The sequence below is a fragment of the Maylandia zebra genome, linkage group LG3 (genome assembly GCF_041146795.1).
Source record: "Maylandia zebra isolate NMK-2024a linkage group LG3, Mzebra_GT3a, whole genome shotgun sequence".
In the NCBI taxonomy this organism is placed as follows: domain Eukaryota; kingdom Metazoa; phylum Chordata; class Actinopteri; order Cichliformes; family Cichlidae; genus Maylandia; species Maylandia zebra.
In genome coordinates this window covers 61,941,070-61,961,651 of record NC_135169.1, presented here as the reverse complement: position 1 = coordinate 61,961,651, position 20,582 = coordinate 61,941,070, and the positions used below count along the sequence as shown (strand labels likewise).

The following is a 20,582-nucleotide window of genomic DNA, read 5'->3' as shown; positions in this document are numbered from 1 at the left end:
TAGACGAGCTGGCCCTGATGAGAAGCATGAACAGAGACTTTGCCTCCTCCTGTGTCTTATGTTTTACGGAGTCGTGGCTCTGTGAGGACATCCCGGACTGCGCGCTCAAGTTGGAGGGTTTTCATCTGCTGCGCGCGGACCGGCAGGCCTCTGTCTCTGGTAAGACCAAAGGTGGAGGTGTCTGCTTCTACATTAATAGTGGCTGGTGCACAGATGTAACAGTGATTGCTCAGCACTGCTCTTCCTCTCTGGAATACCTTTTTATTCACTGCAAACCGTTTTATTCTCCGCAGGAGTTTGCTTCATTCATCCTGGCTGCTGTTTACATCCCGCCAGATGCGGATGCGCAGGCAGCTCAGTGCGCACTGGCGGAGCAGATACTGCACATGGAGCGGACATTCCCGGACTCTCTCATTATTGCTCTTGGGGACTTTAACAAAGCCAATCTGAGCCATGAGCTTCCCAAATACAAGCAGTATATTAAATGCCCGACCAGAGAGGAGAGGACATTAGACCACTGTTACAGCACGATCAGCGGGGCCTATCGCGCGGTCCCCCGCGCTTCACTCGGACTTTCTGACCACGTCATGATCCACCTGATCCCCGCGTACAGACAGGCTGAAGCTCTCCAAACCTGTCGTGAGGACCAAAAAACTGTGGAGCAACGAGGCTGTGGAGGAGCTTCGCACGTGTTTGGAGTCTACAGACTGGGACACAATGAAGGCTGCTTCTAACAGCTTGGACGAGTTTACGGACACTGTCACCTCCTATATCCACTTCTGTGAGGACAGCATTGTGCCATCACGCACCAGGGTGAATTATAACAATGACAAACCCTGGTTTACTCCTAAACTCAAAAAGCTGTGGCTGGAAAAGAGAAAGACGTTCAGAAGCGGAGACAGGGACTGCTACAGAGAGGCCAAGTACAGGTTCACTAAAGAAGTGGACATTGCTAAACATCAGCACTCTGAGAAGATGCAGCAGCAGATCTCAGAGAATGACTCGGCCTCTGTGTGGAAAGGTAGGGCATTTTTTGGCTGTCACACTCAGCAAGCTAATTAAGAGACGAGCCACGAGGTTTGCACGTGTGCAGAAAGATAAATAAAGAGTGCCTTTTTTTGGACCTCCCCACCACGTAAAAATGAAAGTTTATTCCCTTTGAGTGAGGCCAATGAGGTAAATGTTTTATTTATTATCGTTGTATGTAAATGCGCGACTGTTGCGTGGTATTCAAGCGCAATAGCCGCAGTGTGAGGTGTAATGTGGACTTTATTGATCATTTTGTTGGAATGTTTCGTTGTATATAATGCTTAAGGACTTTAGTAAGAATATTCATTTAAGTTTGTATTTCCTTTTAGTTCTGACGGCATTATATCGGCTGTGTTTGGACATCATTACATGTTAAGACATGTGGAAGAATCCTCCTGTCCGAAATAAATGTCAGTTTAAACACAAAGAACAAGTTGAGCTTTATTAAGACTCGAGGGGAGTAACAATGATCATTGTTCTGACAGCATTTTGAGTGGGAACAGTTCAAAGTTATTTACTGATTGAAACAAGCTGAATGTTTCTGTGCACGATGAAGAAGATCAGCAGCAGGAGCTCAGCTGATCAATGAACTGACATCTATCAGTCATTTCATAAGATGAAGTCATCAGCAGACATTTGTTTTAACTGTGTGATGAATGTCAGAACGTCAGGGCTCTGCTTTAGACACTACTTGATGATCATTGGCTCATTGTTGAATCCAGTGGCCCAGTCTGACCTCTGACCCTTTGCTGCAGGTCTTCTGTGTTATCTCCACTTTCATGTCTGATCTTCTGCTGTATCATCCAAAATAAACATCTGAATCATTTCCAACACTTCAGCAGATCTTTAGTTTGGGCAGTACAGCACAAAATAACACATATTGTACTATACTGCCCACTTCCTGATCTTATTGGATCTGTGTGTGAGGTTGGTGAAGGAAACACATGTTTACTGAGTGAATCGCTGCCATTAGGAACTAGTTTTTCATATCACAGCCTAGAAATCACACAGGACCATTTCTGCAAGTGAAAATTGGAGGAAAATAATTGTATAGTTTGTGTGTGTGAAGTAGTCAGACTCGAACGTCAAGGAAGGTGGTAGGGAAGCAGACATTTCAGATTTCCAAGGTGAGCAACTTATTTACAGTGAAGTTAATTTAATGTAACTTAACAAAACTTCCTCCCCAAATAAACTCTATTAACAAAACTCAACATAACATGGATCTGGTGACACAGCTCACCTCTCCTCTCTCCTGCATCTGATAGAGACTGCCTTTAAATAGGGCCACCAATTTCCCTCCAATTGCCCAGCCAGTACCACTCACTCAACTGAGGGATCTAAAACGCTACACAGATTATCCAAAAAACACAAAACCTCTACACACTTCTAACATGCACATTTACACAACTAAATGGCAGTATTAACGAAAGGAAAAACATTCAACAAATCCCTTTAAACCTTAACACAAACAAAAGGAAGCATCTCTATGGAAAAAGAAACCCCTCCACTTTGTTTGACCTGCTGATGTCATATGTGACATCATCAGGACTTTAAAATGAGGAAATCCCAGGCGGGCGTTTCCCCACACCTGACCCTTATGACGACTGAAAAGACAAACAAAGTAAGTATGAACAACTTAATCTGTAACATAATAAAATATAAAGAAACATAACTTAGTATTTGTCTTAATTTGCAGAATGTTTGATTTGCCGGCAACACAACGCTTACACAAACAAACCCGGGATAGTGAGTGAAGCAATGTTACTTGACAAATAGCAAATCATAGCAAATACATAGAAACAGAATAATGTGTACAATGTGCAAGAAAAGGTAAACACATATGGGACAAATGGAGAGCGTTGCAACTGCTCCTCCACTTTGTCACAGTGCGACTGTTGTTTGTAAATGAAAACTTATCCCAACTACATGTGCTGCTGACCTTTGACCTTTTCTTTAGGTGCACAGAGGCCAGAGGAGTCTGTGGAAACATCCAGAACTGAGGCAGTGCTACAGATGTCTTCAAATAAAGTGGTGTATTATCCATGGATGCGTTCCATTCCTGTTTAGACCTGCTGGCTGTCAATGGGCTTCATTCCATTTCAGACTGCCGGTGGTCGGCTGGAATCTAAACTCAACATGGCTCCTGTGTTAGAAGAGCCTCTGATTTTAAAATATGCACATTGAATAGTTTCTTTCCAGCACTATGGAGCTACCAGCCCAGTATATGTAGCCCACAGTAGATGGAGTTTTCAAGCTGGACTGACAAACATCATGACTCATGTGATCCCTACATGTGGACCTTTCACAGATGGATCCAAGTGCAGATTCAACTCTGCATTACATTTGACTTCAGCTGTTACACACTTTCATTTTCTAGCTGTGTCACTTCCTGCTTTTTGGATCAGATAGTTTATCCATGTCCACAAATGTTTGGCTGCATATTTTTATCATCTATATTTTCAGTCTTCATGCAGCCGATATTTCATGTGAACTCCAATCTGCCACCTGCCATCACGTTTTCAGGGTTAGTTCAGTGTTGGACATGTAGGACAAACAGCAGCACATGTTCTCTAAATGTTTGCAGTCATTTTTAAATGACGCTGATACTACATGAGACATTTTCCACATTTATTGTCTTTGAACAGAGAATAATAAAGCCATCAAACATATACAGGCTTCTGCAAATACAAACTTCTGTGATGCATTTGATGACCTGCAGAGGAGAACAAGTCGGGCTTTTCAGCCCTAACACAACCTCTTTGTTCTCAATACTACAAAACCTTAAAAGGCTGATATGCAAGTTTGCATGAATCACCGACACAGTTGTGTTTGTGTCTAGTACAGTTATAAATAAGGTGATCAAATATCTGCTGACTGATTAGATCCAGTATCTATTACAGATGAACTGGACATCACAGCATGTTGTTGATCCGTCATATCAAACTAAACAGTGTTGCTGGTGTAAATATCCTCCAATAAAGTCAGATGGGCTGAGGGCTGCTGTTGCCAGGTAACGCTGATGTCACACTGGATCTTCTGATCTTGAGCATCGTAGCGCTCGGAGTCTGATGTTGGCTCATGTGTTGTCATACACCAACCTGACGTTCTACTAGTCAAGGCCTCACCTTAACTCACTGATGCTGATCACACAGACCCACTAATAGAACTGTTTTATCAGGTTTATGCAGCGTCACCATTAATGTCACATTTAATCAGACCACATTTACATTACAAGCCCACTACAACCATTATCAACATGTTAAATTACATTATACATCTGCAGTGGTTTAAAGCACCACTATTTTAACCTGATTCATTTCTCCACCTTAACAGTTCATTCCTCAAATGAAGCAAAAAATGTACCAACAAATAATTTAATATTTATTTTCCAACTTTTACACGTGAAATCAAACAAGTGTATTTAACAGTGAAACCAGAGTGGAAGCTGCTCATATAGAGTCCAACCCAGGATAAAAGTAAGTTGAGTAGACCAGCATCATCAAAGACTCGGCTCTCTGAACACGGTGCAAGATCGCCATCTGCAGGACAAAACTAGTTTTTCTCGCCCTCCTCGTCAACGTCAAGATGATGTCATCGTACAACAAAACATGCAGATCAGGTGACATGACTGTCTGAGAGGCGGAGTTAAACTGTGGCAGGTAAGCATGTGGAGGAGGAGCAACAACTGCAGCATGACGCTGGAACATCATCATTGCACTATACAGTTTCCTCTCTAACTGGATGATGCTGTGAACAAGAACAGCTGTGGAACCATTGGCCATTTGCCATAGTGTAGCTGAGTCAAAACAGCCCAAGTGCTGAGAGGGAAAACATGATGATTTATGTAAAGTCATAACTGGCTGCAGCAGCTGAGCTTTGACCTGTGAGCTGCAGCTTAAGCTTCTTTTATGGTTCAGTGTTTAATGTTTAAACTGTTTATGGCTGCACACACGCCCGCAGTCAGGTTGTATACATATTGAAATATTATATATAGTGTGGCAGCTGACCTTTGACCTGCGAGCTTCAGACTCATTGCTGGTGTGAGGTGTTTAATACTATTGAAGCTTGCAGACACACCCACATCATCTGATTTGTTCTCAGGGTTGTTCAGTGTGTTGGAGTTGGAGCAGAAACCTGCTGCAGGTTAATTATTGATCAAACAATATCACACAAGGTGCAGCAGCTGACCTTTGACCTTTGAGCTTCAGACTCTTTGCTGGTGTGAAGTGTTTAATGTGACTTCAGCCTGCAGACACAGAGGACTGATGAAGCAGAAGATTGTCTCTGTTTCTACACAGACCTGGTCCAGACAGCAGAGCTGCAGAGTGAAGACGTTCATGGGAAGAAGCTGAGTAAGTGCAACGTCCTCTTTGAATCCTGGATCAGGAAGTGAAGCCGGTGAATATTTGGTGTTTAAATAAGGTTTCTGTCTTTGACTCAGTCTGCTGTCACTTGGTTTCAGAGAGAAAAAGAGATTTCAGATTTGAATGATTTGAAGTTTGATTTGAATGAAATTTACAATCAAATGCTTTCAGTGTTGCTGTGTTGAGTGTTTACATGTGTAACGTTTGTATGGCTAAAGAAATCTGTGCTAGAGTGACGTTTAAAAAAAAATAGTAGAAAACAAAACAGATGTTGAATTCTTTAGAGAATTTTCTAGAAATCTTTTTCTTTCAAAACAGAATTCAGAATATTGATCTTTGACATGGAAGCTGTTTCTACAGGATCCTGATGGACACTCAAAGCTTTTATAAAATGTTCTCATCAGTTGTTTACAGCAGAATATCAACATATGTAAATCAAAACAACAAAAATGCACAAGTGGTGTGTGAGACTACAAATTATAGAATCAGAACTGCTGATTTCATTACTCTTAACTTTTAAAGGCAGATTTTGTATCTGAGAGCAGGAACACTTGCTGTGTTCAGTGTGACTTTAAGTTCGGGCTACCCTTGATTTAGTAGTAGGTGTTGGTTTTGATAATTGATTTATCGATTAAAATAGATTCTGGCTTGACGTGATATCGATTCATTGAAATACTGAATCGATTTTTTAATATAAAGTTATTTTGGCCAAAATGCCAGAATCTCAGGTTAAACCTCATAAAATTTCAACAACCACCAAACAGCTAAAACAGTAAATGAGAGCAGGAACACGGATTCTGCACAAAGACGTAAACACAAAGCGCGGAGCCGCCGACGCATCAGAATCAGTGAGATGTGACTTTCTCACCTGACTGCAGGGACACGAGCTGAAAGCCGACAGCTCGCTGATTCTGATGTTTCGGCGGCTCCGCGCTTTGTGTTTACGCCCTTTTTGCGCTGATTCTGAAGCTGCAGGTTTGATGTCTCTCCAGACAATATTGAGTAAACCCAAGGGCGTAGATTTGGTTTTGGCATTGGTGGGGCCGGATGATTCAACCATCGAACCCTGCCCCGTTTCTTTTTTTCCTTTTTGTCTTTGCTTCTTGATAAAAAAGGAGAAATATACTTGCCTACATGTGCTATTCTACATGCTTTTAAACCATTGAAAATTACAATTCATAGTTTTATATGTGAATTATATAATGTTAAGTTACTATTAAACAAATGACTAAGTATTTCAGGCTTTAGTTTACTTCAGCCATAATCCACATAAATCAGATATCATACAAAAATTTAAAAAAAAATAGCTTAAAATACAGTCATGACAAAAGAATATGACTTTAAGGACTTAACAACATTACTTCAGTTATAGTACACCAACATCTCTGATACATTAGCACTAAGGGAACACTGAACCACTGAACAACTACTCATCTAAGATTACCACAAAGTAAAAGATCTCTCAGCAAAATTATGCAACATTTTAGGCACTACTGCCCCGATCAAGTCAGTGAGCTGGGATGTTTTACTCTAAACATGAACTACTGTTACAGCAACAGACATGGACTACATGTCCCACACAACAACTCAATGTCCACTATGTGAAGGAGCCAAACACATGCCTTCTCCTCTCGTTAACTGAGATAAACTGCTGGCATATTTGTTTTACATCGATACTGTCCAGTCTCTCCTGGTGGACATGGCAACACGTTATTCATGGTTACATACAATTTTAGACTGATGTGGGCCAAAGCCTAAAACGAGCCGGGAGTTTGCTGTTCTCCCCGGTTCAGATATTTGAAGTTTGCACAGCTACATTCTCGCCTGAACAATTTTGAAAAGTTTATTCTGCAACCCAGAAAGAGTAATAACAGGGGCACTGAAATTCGGGATTGTCCAAGAAAAAACGGGAAGGTTGGCATGTATTGCCTAGCATAGCCTGTAACGTTATTATGATGGACAGATTTTATGAGTGAACTTGACTTTAAGTCACTTACAGGTTTCTTTGAAAAATACTTTCTTATATCCAGGTTCTTTTTGCTGCCCTCCTCCTCTCCTCCTCGCAGCACAGGCTTGCAGCGGCTAAAACTAAACAGAGCTCCCTGAAAGGCACAGCCAATCCCATTGGCCATATTTGTCACATGATATAGGACTCCAGTAGAGAACGTAATTTAACCCTTTCTGCTCCGCTGGGTGAATGAGACATTGACGGATGTTTTTTTTTTTTTTTTAATTCTATCCGTTTTGTTTTTCTTTACTCGAAGAGATCAAATTATTGGTGGGGACAATTCAATAATCGCTGGATAGTCCCTTCTGTCCATGCCAAATCCACGCCCTTGAGTAAACCAGCAGCAAAAGAAGCTCCAAACTACGCTTCACATAAAATTCCCTCTGATGGTTTTGCTGCCACCAGGATAAAATCACAATTCATGCACAGCTCTCTCTCTCTGTACTTCAAGAACAGTTTCCCGTCTAAAAATCTGTTTTCTGCATTATTCACTTGCTTGTTACGCACAAGTCGGCCGCTGTTTCTTTTTTTCCTTTTACTTACTTCCGAAAACAAAACCCAATTTCTGCCGTTCAATACTGAACAAATTTAAACTTTTTAAAATGATGCAAAATGCAAAACGCTGTGTCTGTAATAAAACCGTAAACAGGGCGTAAACACAAACCGCGGACCCGCCGACAGATCAGAATCAGCGAGCTGTCGGCTTTCAGCCCCGACCGTGTCCGTGCCGTCAGGTGAGAAAGTCACATCTCACTGATTCTGATCCGTGGGTCCGCGCTGTGTGTTATGTCTTTGTGCAGAGCAGGGGCGGAGCGGGGGGGTGGCTTACTGGGCTTAAGCCCGGGTTGTTTGTTCAGAAGCCCGGGGTCTTTTGGAGTGTAATTTTTTCATAGTTAGATGCCTGGCTGACAACTGTATAAAACAAAAAGTACACACAATATTCGAAGCACATAGTGCACACTGTGGGAATTTACGACTGTGCGTGAATCCCCCTGATATTGGTATGATCCGAGCTCAGGCACTAAGCGTCTGAGCGAGGGGGCGGGGCAGCTGCTGCCTGTGTGCGCTGTTGGAGAGACGGAGCCAGCCATACTAAGGAGAGCTTAAGTTTGAGCAGGTACCAAAGCAAATCATTCGTACCGTACAAATAATGTAAATATGACGGTGAATCACGAAAGATTGATATCAAACTGATCACTTGACCAATATTACGTTACTTGCTCTTCAAGTGAATCAACAAATGGCGAAATGAAAAGCCGAACAAATGCTATTTTTTTAGAGAGTCTCAGCTTACGTGTGTTTATTTCATATTTTCAGTTCTTACCCTCCCCGACTAAATCGGTTTCAGTTATGTACTGAAACATAAGAATGGACATTAGAGGCTTCTTTCAAAGAAAAACTCTGGTAAATGTTATTTTATATATTATGCTTTGTATGTTGTTCAGTATATTTCTATGCAAAACAAGAGGGATTTCAGTACACAGCAGTATATTCACATTTGTAACCAGATATTTACATACACTTTAGGGATAAAACATAAAACATGTTTACTGTCCAACATCAATTTAGAGTAAACTTTTGTTTTAGATAAATATTGAAATATATTTTGAATTAGTTAAATGTCAGAATAAAGAGAGACAGAGCTTCTATTTTTTATCACTTTAGAAAAAAAGATTCGGGATTTTAATGAATCGATTTCACGTTATCCAAGCCAGAATCGATAAATCGATTATAAAAACCCACCTCTAGTCTGCTGTCGTATTTGTGTGCAGGATTTTTCCTTTTTCAGTTTAACCGGTGATGTTCATTCGTGTATTGTAGGTGAATGCGTTGATGATTGATCATAAATTAGTAAACTGGCCGTTTTTGTTCAATAATTCCTGTTTCATGTTCAAACCGTCAGACAGAAACTCTGCGTTTGTTTTTATGTTCTTCAGCCTGTTGTTCTTGAGGTAATCTGTGATGCATTCAATGACCCTCCACATGCTCTGAGGCTCATTTGAAGAGAAACAGAACTTCATCTTTAGAGCATAAGTGGGTTTTTGCCCTCTTTATGCCCGTGGTCAGGCTCTATTTATTGTAGTATAACACTCATAGGACACAGTGACCCGCTGCACACACACTGCACACACACTGCACACACACTGCACACACACTGCACACACACTGCACACAATGACAGCTGCAGAGTTTGTGTCTGATATATTAAGTATGAAACACTGTTGGGCTAAAATCTGGTCAGAATGAATCCAGGTGCAGGTGTGTCAGTTTAGGACCACTGGACTAACATCCAAGTGCTCACAATATAAAGTGTATTCTGTAGTAACATCCTGGTGTTGCAGCAACAGTCCCACATGGAAACGTCAACACTCAAACTCAAAGTCTCTTTTTGTCAACAATAAAATGACAGCAGACCATTTGAACAAAGTTGGTAAAAAGCTTCAGAAATTAGTAAAATATTAAAAAGTGTCTGGATGCTCAATCATCCAGTAAATCCCCAAAAAGTTGATTCTGTTCATCTGGACGTTTTCAGCAGCATGGATCAGTGTGAGGACAGAGAGGAGGGAGTCCCTCCCTCTAAAAGCACTCTGTGTGGGGAACATGAGAGCCAGACCAAAGCTCAGAGGTGAGATGACCATCTCTAACTGTCCATGACTCTTCTCCATGTCACAGCTCAGCACTCACATCACTGCTCCATCATTATTCACACTCATACCTCTGTGTGTGTTGTTTTAAAGCCCAGAGCTGTGGGGCGTACCAGGCTCAGCTGGACATAACCCTGAAACTAATCCAGAGCCTGGACCTGAACCCAGCTGTGTTTCCTTAAAAAGCAACGAGTCGAAGGATATTATTGAAAACTTTAACAAAAGACTGTTATGTGACAAAGAGTAAGTACATTATTTTTATGAGATTGTTCATCATGTCTTTAATTTAATATTTCCAGTTTTTCCTTCCTGTCTCATGAAGCTGTTACATTTATTGTTTTTCTTTTAGGATCAATAAGAGGCCAGAATCTCCTGGACCTGAACCCAGCTGTGTTTCCTTAAAGAGCAACGAGTCGAAGGGTTTTGATATAAACTTTAAAGGCTGTTCTTCTGCTGCTGAGAGGTAATGTGTGTCTAGATGTTGTTCCTGTATTTTTGAATAAATCCTCATGTTTAATATCAGCTCAGCTCTTTTTCACACATTTCTATGTTGGTATGTGAAGCGGTGTGTGTTGGAGTGTTTCCACAAACACAGCAGTCAGAGTGGAAAGAGTGGATGTTGTAGGAGGTGTTTGTGTAGGGAAGAGGCTGAGTGTCTGTAGGACTCCAGCTGCTCCAGCAGGTGTCTCCTTTGTGCTTTGCTTCAAACACAGTGTAGGGAGGAGCTTCCACTCAGGTGTTTCAGGTGGTATGATATAGCCTATGGTTTAGTTTGACTTCCTTCTGCAAACTCAGCTGCTCTGTTGCTGATACACGTCTCCATGAATATGATTGATCAGATGCTGCCAACACCATGTGTTTCATGTGAGCGCTCAGCTGAAACCCTGGGTTGACTTATCGAGTTAATAACAAGCTTCACGTGACTGTGAATGCTAAAGTGAATCCAGATAAAGGAAAGAGACCCTGCTAATGTTGGACTCACTTCTTAGTGTAGATCCCAGGAGGAAGTTCAACATAGCCATTCTTTGTGCTAGCTCGACCAAACCTGAGACCACAGTGCAGGATAATGATCATCATCTGTCTCTGTCAAGGACATTTAAAATCCACAAATAACAAACATAATTATATTTGATCATTAAAAATCTCTTTTCAATTAAAAAAGCATGAGCACACTGGTGGATTACAGAAACATGAAAACTCATTAACAGTAAAGTTAATTTAGGCGTAAACAAAGTGTCAAACATACTTAAGTAGAAGGACTGATGTTTGTGTTAAAATACCCTCTTAAAGCTGAAATACTGATTCAACTTTCTCCAAAGGTTGATTCTGTTCATCTGGACGTAGTGTTTAGTGGGAGAAACGTTTCGTCTCTCATCCAGGTTACTCCTTCAGTCTCAGCTGACTGCAGGTTTCAATCGTATAAACAGTACATTTGCATAATGACTGAAACCAGCCCACTGAAGGAACAATGGTGTCACGATCAGGCGAATTACACACAGTAGTTCGGCGTGCCCGTGTGGCGTGCTGGCTAGACTCCAACGCGGCGAAGGCTAGCGGTGGGTTGGAACAGACACGCAGTTATTCTAGTAACGATCAAATTCAAATTCAAATTCAAATTTTATTTGTCACACACACACACAACCATACACAGTATGACATGGGGGTGAAATGCTTGTAGCTGTACAATGCCCGACCATTAAATGAAAGAAGAAAAGTTTTACAATATTTACAATTTACAACAAAAATTTACAAATTAACTTAGGAATTTACAGTAAAGAATGTGCAAATAGCAGAAGAGATTATAAAGATAAGGATTATAAATTATAGGAATTATAGGATTATAGGAAATGTGTGGTGGTGCGTGTGGTGACGTGTGTGAGAGTCCAGTCTTATAGTGACGTGTTTGGGAGAGTCCAGTCCTACACCTGGTTCAGGCCCCGAATAGCCTGGGGGAAGAAGCTCCTCTTCATTCTCTCTGTTTTGGCCTTAAGGGAGCGGAAGCGCTTCCCAGACCTCAACAGTGAGAAGAGTCCATTGTTGGGATGGGAGAGGTCCATCATAATCTTCCTAGCTTTGGACTTGCACCGCTTGGTGTAGATGGACAGCAGGTCAGGGAGCTCTGATTGAATGATGCGTTCTGCCGAGCGCACCACCCTTTGCAGATCTCGTCTGTCCTGCTTGGTGCTGTTCCCAAACCAGGTGCAGATGTTTGCCGTCAGGACGCTCTCGATGGTGCAGGAGTAGAAGTTCTTGAGCACCTTCAGTGGCAGATGGAAGTCTCTAAGTCTTCTGAGGATGAAGAGACGCTGACGGGCTTTCTTAACCAGGGTGTTGATGTGACAGGACCATGACAGGTCCTGAGTGATGTGGACACCCAGGTATCGGAAACTGTCCACTCTCTCCACTGGGCACTCGTTGATGACGGGGGTCATGTAGTTTCTCTCCTGCTTTGTAGTGAAGTCCACGATCAGCTCCTTAGTCTTGCTGATGTTTAGGAGGAGGTTATTCTCCTGGCACCAGGTCTCCAGGTTCTTAATCTCCTCCAGGTAGGCCGTCTCGATGTTGTCGGAGATCAGGCCCACAACAGCAGTGTCGTCAGCAAACTTGACAATGGAGGTGGTGTCGGATGTGGCTACACAGTCATAAGTGTACAGTGAGTACAGCAGGGGGCTTAAAACACAGCCCTAAGGCACTCCAGTGCTGAGTGAGATGGAGGGGGAGACTTGTTTTCCTACCCTCACTGATTGGGGTCTGTCTGTGAGGAAGTTGAGGATCCACTGACACAGTGATGAGCTGAGTCCTAGATCCGTCAACTTGGTGAAAAGCTTAGAGGGAATTATTGTGTTGAATGCTGAACTGTAGTCCATGAACAGCATCCTAACATAATTCCCTCTGCCAGTGTCCAGGTGACTCAGGGATGTGTGGAGCAGGTGAGATATGGCATCGTCTGTGGAACGATTAGTCCGGTAAGCAAACTGAAGTGAGTCGATGGTGGGAGGAAGTGAAGAAGTGATGTGATCTCTCATCAGTCTTTCAAAACACTTCATCACAATTGAAGTCAGTGCTACTGGACGGTAGTCATTGTGGCAAGCGGGCTGTTGTTTCTTTGGAACAGGGACAATAATGGACCGTTTGAAGCACGTGGGAACCACAGCTTGGGCCAGGGAGAGGTTGAAGATTTCCGTGAACACCGGTGCTAGTTGATCAGCGCAGGCTCTAAGGACCCGGCCAGGGATTGCATCTGGTCCTGCTGCCTTCCTGGTGTTCACCCTCCTGAAGGTGTTCCTCACGGCATGCTCTGTGATGACGAATGCATTTTCTTCACTGGTGCACTCCGAGCGCGCGCAGCCGTTTGTTGTTTTAATTGCTGCGGCGTCGAAGCGAGCATAAAACGTGTTCAGCTCATCAGCCAGTGAAGCATCGGCATTCATCATTGAAGAAGCTGGTCTTTTATAGTCCGTTATAGTCTGCAGTCCTTTCCACAGGCTCCTAGAGTCGCACTGTCGTAGCTGTGACTCTAGTTTTTCCCCGTAGCTCCGCTTTGCCTTTCGGACCGCACTGCGCACGTTGTAGGACGCAGCCTTGTATAGGTCCATATTACTGGAGACAAGCCCTTCATTGTAGGCAGCGGTGCGTGATCTCAGAGCGTCGCAGATGTTTTTATCCACCCATGGCTTCTGGTTGGGAAACGTTCGGATGATAGTTCTTTCTGCTGTGTCGTCCGCTAGTTTCCCGATAAATCCCACAACCGCTTCCGTAAACATGTTGATGTCATCAGAGCTGCGCCGAAACATGTCCCAGTCTGCGTCATCCAGTGCGTCATCCAGTGCGTCCTGCAGCGCGGCCACCGATTGGTCCGTCCAGCGAGCGACCTCCCTCCTGATTGGTGGTTGCTGCTTTAGCCTTTGTTTGTAAGCAGGTATGAGGAAGATGGCGGAATGGTCCGATTTTCCAAATGCCGGCAGGGGTTGAGCCTTGTAACAGTTCTTGAATGGGGTGTAGCAGTGGTCTAATGTCCTCGTGCCCCGGGTGGGGCAGTTGATGTGCTGGTGAAGGTTGTGAAATGTCCGTTTGAGATTCACTCTGTTAAAATCTCCCATAACAATGAGTGCGGCATCTCGGTGAAGTGTTTGTTGATGTGTGAGAGCCTCATGTAGCTCACATAAGGCAGTGTCCGAGTCCGCGTGAGGCGGAATGTAAACAGTGCAGGCAATGACCGCAGTGAATTCCTGAGGGAGATAGAAAGGGCGACACTTAACGATCAAAAGCTCCAGATTGGGCGAGCAAGAGCGTGTGAGTGGGGAGATGTTTGTGCTGTCGCACCATCTGTTGTTCACCATCAAACACACTCCACCACCTCTTTTCTTCCCCGACTCCATTGTCCTGTCCATGCGGTAAACCGAAAAGAACCCCGTCGGCTGCACGGCGTGGTCTGGTATCGCTGGGTTCAGCCAAGTCTCGGTGAAGCAGAGGAGGTTGCAGTCCCGAATGTCTCTCTATCAGACATATCAGACTCGATCAGTGCACGAAGCGTGGCTTCGGAACTGTCGTTACAGACGGAGAGCGAGCGGAGCCAGGATGAGAAAAAGGATCGAAGGGAAAAACACTCACGGTTGCTGAATCAGGCGGCAACTGACATCGGCAAAGTTTCGGAGCTCTTGACATGAAGAGAACGATGTCTGAGCGGCGAACAGGTGGGTGGCGTCTCTCCTTTAAACCCGGCCTCGTGATCAGCTGATCACCAGCTGACAAATGGGCTGGGAGGTCATCTTAATTATGCAAATTCTCATGACCATTGATCAATGTCCATGAGTCCCATTCACAGAGAGTTGGGGAATGGCTGCAATCACAGCGCTGTAAGATTGTGACAAATGTACCCTTAGGCCCCCTCCTCGATTCAGAGATGGTCTTTCCCTTTTCACGTAAATGGCCTCCTTGACTCCGCCCTCCAACCAGCGTTCCTCCCTACACATGATGAGGATGTGTACATCCTCATCATTGAAAGAGTTTCCACTGGCCTGTAGGTGTGAATAGACTGCAGAGTCCTGGCCTGACGAGGTGGCTCTTCTGTGTTGTAGCCAGAGGTTGCTTCGTTTCCTCGATGTATAAATCCTGGTAATCCTCCTGCACTTAACAGCGTACACTATGTTACTCTGTTTCTGTCGGGGGACCCGATCCTTGGGGTGGACCAATTTTTGGCGCAGCGTGTTTTGGGGTTTAAAAGCCACAGAGACCCGGTGTTTAGAAAAAATGCATCTCAACTGCTCCGATACTCCTGACACATCACTACAGATTTTCACTTAGGCAGCGGTTGTCCTTCTCTCCTGGATCGGCTGGAGCTTTCTTTAGGAGCCGTTCCAGCTTTGACAAAAGTCCAGCTGGGATAACAACATTTACACTTCGGCCAGATGAACAGAATCAACTTTTGGAGATTTACTTTCCTGGATGATTGAGAATGCATCAAGACGTTCCTCTTAAAGTGTTATTCAGTGTTGTGACAGTCAGCTGCTTCAGCTGCTGCTGGGATGGGCTGTGGCAAAGAGAACAGAGAAAATCCAAATCAGAGTTTTTCTCTGAATTAAAAGCAAGGAAACAACAATATATTCTACATGGTGAAACTGATGGTTTATGGTGTTTGGGTCTGTTTTTCTGTATTTATGCAGATAAAGTGTAAACTCAGATGAATTATACCATCAAATGTTAAAGGAAAATATCAGGATGAGTGTCTGTGAGCTGAGAAGGACGTGAAGCGAGCAGTTTATCCCAGAGCTGAAGCTGCTCTGTGTGCAGAGATGAGCTCAGATTCCTGCTGTGATTGATCAACAGTCACAGAAATGTAGACTTGTAGTTATTACTGCAGTATGGTCACAGCAGATACTGATAAACATGTATTATGAGGATGGATGATCAAGTTTCTCACTCTCTCCTTTAAATCTCAGTTTGTTTCTTCTTCACAGTTTATCTGTTAATTTATTAATGAATAACACTGAAAGAGTTTCTGTTATATTTCCCCTTGAACATCAGTTTATTAGGGCGGCATTAGGAAATAGCCCCCCTCCAAAGAATGAATAAATGAATGATGATAATAATAAAATGATTAAAAAGCAGAGCTCAGAGTGGTAGAATGGTCAAACATGGATCCACGGGTGGTTCAACTGCATTTGGTGACGTGACTAAAGCAAATCTTTCAAATAATCCCACCATCAACGGGATGTTGTCTCCTTTACTATGGTTACTTTACTTGGTCACCGTGTGAATTTCTTTGAAATGAACCAAATTCTTTTATTTGTTGGTTGTTGCATATTTAACCTCTACAGTCAGGAAAGGAGGAGATGAGGCCTCAACAATGTTGAGTTGTAGCTGTGGTTCAGGTTAGAGTGAGTGTCCATGGAATAAATGTAAGTCAGTGAACTGGAAACATGACTGTGTTCAAACTTTGTTTCCTTTTTATAATGAGTCTAATCAAAGGTGGACAGAAGTATCTCCACTTTGACTTTTCTGTGTCACCATCAGAGCTTCTGCACAGTGTGGAGAAAGATCCAGAAGCAGAGCTGGACTGCAGACAGCCAGTCAGAGCAGCTGTGTACAAAGTAAGACTGAACATCTGTCTGCTGATGGACTCATTTCTGAAAACTGGACTTCTTGTGTTGTTCAGACATTGAAGAGTTTTCTTTCTCTTTAGTCTCATTGTTTTTCTTTCTTTCAGCAGATGTTGGTCTGCAGGAGGTTTTAGATGAACATAAGATCAGTCTGAGGAGGAGATGTGAACGTGTGACTGAAGGAAGTGATGAAACAGGAAGTAGAACCCTCCTCAACAGGATCTACACTGAGCTCTACATCACAGAGGGACAGAGTGAAGAGGTTCATACCCAACATGAGGTGAGGCAGCTGGAGACAGCTTCCAAGATGGACGCCCTCCATGACGCTCCAATCAGGTGCCAGGACATCTTTAAAGCCTTACCTGACCAACAGAGACCCATCAGAGTGGTTCTGACCAACGGCGTGGCTGGTGTTGGAAAAACCTTCTCAGTGCAGAAGTTCACTCTGGACTGGGCAGAGGGCTTGGAGAACCAACATGTCAGTGTGGTGGTTCTGCTTTCATTCAGGGAGCTGAACCTGATCAGAGATGAGCAGTACAGTCTCCTGGAGCTGCTCCATGTTTTCCATCCAACATTACAGAAGGTCACAGCAGAGAAGCTGGCTGTCTCTCAGCTTTTGTTCATCTTTGACGGCCTGGATGAAAGCAGACTTTCATTGGATTTCACCAACAGGAAGCTGCTGTCTGATGTTACACAGAAGTCATCAGTCAGCCAGCTGTTGACAAACCTCATCCAGGGGAATCTGCTTCCCTCGGCTCTCGTCTGGATGACTTCCCGACCCGGAGCAGCAAATCAGATCCCTCCTACATGTGTTGACAGGCTAACAGAAGGATGAGGCTTCACTGACGCCCAGAAGGAGGAGTACTTCAGGAGGAGATTCAGTGATGAAGAGCTGTCCAGCAGAATCATAATCAATTGTACTGCGATTTTAATGGAAAGCACTTTGGTGTACTTCGGTCTTAAAAATGTGCTATATAAATAAATTTTGATTTGATTTGATTTGAATCATCTCCCACATGAAGACATCCAGGAGCCTCCACATCATGTGTAGTATCCCAGTCTTCTGCTGGATCACTGCTACAGTTATGGAGCACATGTTGACTACAGAGCAGAGAGGAGAGCTGCCCAAGACCCTGACTGACATGTACTCACACTTCCTGCTGGCTCAGACAAAGAGGAAGAAGAACAAGTACCATGAGGGACGTGAGACGAGTCTACAGGAGCTGACGGAGGCTGACAGGGAAGTTCTTCTGAAGCTGGGGAGGCTGGCGTTTGAACATCTGGAGAAAGGAAACATCATGTTCTACCAAGAAGACCTGGAGCAGTGTGGTCTGGATGTGACAGAGGCCTCGGTGTACTCAGGAGTTTGTACAGAGATCTTCAAAAGAGAGTGTGTGATCTTCCAGAAACCAGTCTACTGCTTTGTTCATCTGAGCATTCAGGAGTTTCTGGCTGCCGTCTACATGTTCCACTGTCACACCAACAGGAAGACAGAGGTAGTGGAAGACTTCCTGGGAGATTTTTGTTATGATTCTGACTTTGATTTTGACTATCATGATTATACTAATTTGCTTCGGTTTCCCCACATTAAACCATTTCTGGATGAATCATCTCTGGATGATTTCCTTAAACGAGCCATAGAGAAATCCCTCCAGAGTAAAAATGGCCACCTGGACCTGTTTGTTCGCTTCCTTCATGGCCTCTGTCTGGAGTCCAACCAGAGACTCTTAGTAGGTCTGCTGGGTCAGACAGAGATCAGTCCAGGAACCATCCAGAGAGTCATCAACAACCTGAAGGAGATGAACAGTGATGAAATCTCTCCTGACAGAAGCATCAACATCTTCCACTGTCTGATGGAGATGAACGACCTCTCAGTACATCAGGAGATCCAAGAGTTCCTGAAGTCAGAGAACAGATCTGAGAAGGAACTCTCTGACATCCAGTGCTCAGCTCTGGCCTTCATGCTGCAGATGTCAGAGGAGGTTCTGGATGAGTTGGACCTGCAGAAGTACAAAACATCAAAGCAGGGACGACAGAGACTGATTCCAGCTGTGAGGAACTGCAGAAAGGCTGGGTGAGTCCAGATGTGATCATTAACATCATTGATCAGTGTAGGTTAGTAGTTTAATGTTGAAAATAAAATCAGATCGTAACCACAAAGTGTTTGTGTCCGTACGCTGCAACCTTCCACACCATTCCTTTATTGTACAGACTCAGCAGCAGCTCCATGGATCCCAAATCCAAGAGTGGAGAACAGATTTGAAGTGTGTCACATCCATGCAGTCACAGCTGTTTCCACCATGTTTCCACTGATATTAATCCTGTTCAATGACACGTTTCATATCAGTGAATATGTTATTTAGGACGTCCACTGACATGTTTAAGTGTCCTACTGGAAATCACTCAAATCATCCATGAAATCCATGAAAAATCCTTTTAGTGTTTCTAACTTCACCCTCTGTCCTCTCTCTCTCTCCATCCTCCTCACTGCTTCTTTCACTGATAATCACACAAACATCGTATTCAGCTACAAAATAACACAATAATATCATCTGATGATCATTATTATAAGAGCAGGATCCATATTTGATATCAGAGTAACACACTGCTTGGTTATGTGCAGTCATCATCAGTGACTGTGGGTCAAACAGAAGCTCTCTGATTGGTTGCTGACCTTGGTCACCTGTCCACTCTCACCTGTTTGTGTTTGCTCTCTCTTTGCTGTCTCCATCCTCTCTCTCCTTTCTCTCTCTCTCTGTCTTTGTATGTCACTCAGGTCCAATGGAAACAGTGACATTTACAAACCAATCAAAGACAAACTGATCCATGTCAGGTTATAACAATATTCAAAGTGAATACAGGCTGCTGCTGGACACAGACAGGTAACATCATTTTGACTTGCTGTCACCTGGATCTGGACTCATAAACACTGAAGCCCTGAACAGGAATACAAATCATTTTCTGCCAACTAGCGACACACCAGCAGATAATGGCTCAGAAAGCTCAAATGAGCCAATCATTTCTGTGTTTAGTTCCCCTGAAATCAGATCTGATATCAGCAGCTCTGAGTTCATTCATCATCATTGCCCAGTGATGAGATTTCTGCTCCGTTTGGTAACAGTCAGCAGGTTTTTCCTGTGTGTGGACGTGAACAGTCGTACCTGACAGCAGGTAGCAAACAGAGATCATCTTTCCAGCTGGAACTCTTCACTGAGCTGAATTCATTCAAAATGTTCTGGAGTCAAAACAGGAAACAGTCCAAATGTGTGTCTTCACTCTGACTCTGGATCAGATCTCAGTGACAGACTGTGGACATTATGGAAGCCTAAATGTAACACCATCTTCCTCCTTCATCTGCAGATTAAAGCCAAACAAAGATTCTCATTAAAAGTCTGCAGGTCTGAGAGAGACTCAATCGTTGTGTCATGTCAAACACAGTAAGAGGAGCTGAAGCACAGATGTGAAGAGCAGATTCATCAGATTATGACCTCACTCTGTTTTGCCTTCATATACATTCAGTCTGTGTTTATAATGCAGATTTTCTGCTTTTATAATAACACATTTTATATTTTCTATCATCACAGACTGACTGAGTGTCGACTCTCAGAGTCTCACTGTGAAGTTGTGGCCTCAGCTCTGAAGTCCAACCCCTCCCATCTGACAGAGCTGGATATGAGTTGGAGCAAGCTGCAGGATTCAGGGATGAAGCTTCTGTGTGCTGGACTGGAGAGTCCAAACTGTCGACTGGAGACCCTGAGGTGAGTTCACTGACTGCAGCTGTTGTTGTTTTTCTATATTTCAGGTATTTGATTGATGTTTGAAACTTTCTTTAGTTCCTAAATGTTCAGGATGTGTCTGAAGACAAATGTGAAGAAGTTTGAGTGCTTTCAGAAATGTTGTCTTTCCAAACGACTGAACAACAGTTTTTCCTTTTGGC

At 43.4% G+C, this 20,582-nt stretch overlaps 2 protein-coding genes across 2 annotated transcripts in view; both read left to right on the top strand.

The window, feature by feature from the left end:
* The window catches only part of LOC112432493 (NACHT, LRR and PYD domains-containing protein 12-like), a 773,783-nt gene that overhangs the window by 663,780 nt on the left and 89,421 nt on the right, over positions 1-20,582 (top strand). The gene's annotated exons all lie outside the window — the stretch shown is intronic.
* On the top strand, positions 5,264-19,713 carry LOC112434485 (uncharacterized). The gene is made up of 8 exons (XM_076877977.1): positions 5,264-5,381; positions 9,935-10,027; positions 10,140-10,289; positions 10,396-10,509; positions 16,560-16,636; positions 16,753-17,405; positions 18,088-18,719; positions 19,422-19,713. The coding sequence occupies exons 2-8, from the start codon at positions 9,939-9,941 to the stop codon at positions 19,483-19,485; spliced, it is 1,779 nt and encodes a 592-aa protein (XP_076734092.1). The 5' UTR covers positions 5,264-5,381; positions 9,935-9,938; the 3' UTR covers positions 19,486-19,713.

Excerpts from the sequence above, each read along its gene's own strand:
- LOC112434485 (XM_076877977.1), top strand. The coding sequence starts at position 9,939 with ATGGATCAGTGTGAGGACAGAGAGGAGGGAGTCCCTCCCTCTAAAAGC. Across the intron at positions 10,028-10,139 it reads AGCCAGACCAAAGCTCAGAG|CCCAGAGCTGTGGGGCGTAC; the intron begins GTGAGATGACCA and ends GTTGTTTTAAAG. Across the intron at positions 18,720-19,421 it reads AGGAACTGCAGAAAGGCTGG|GTCCAATGGAAACAGTGACA; the intron begins GTGAGTCCAGAT and ends TATGTCACTCAG.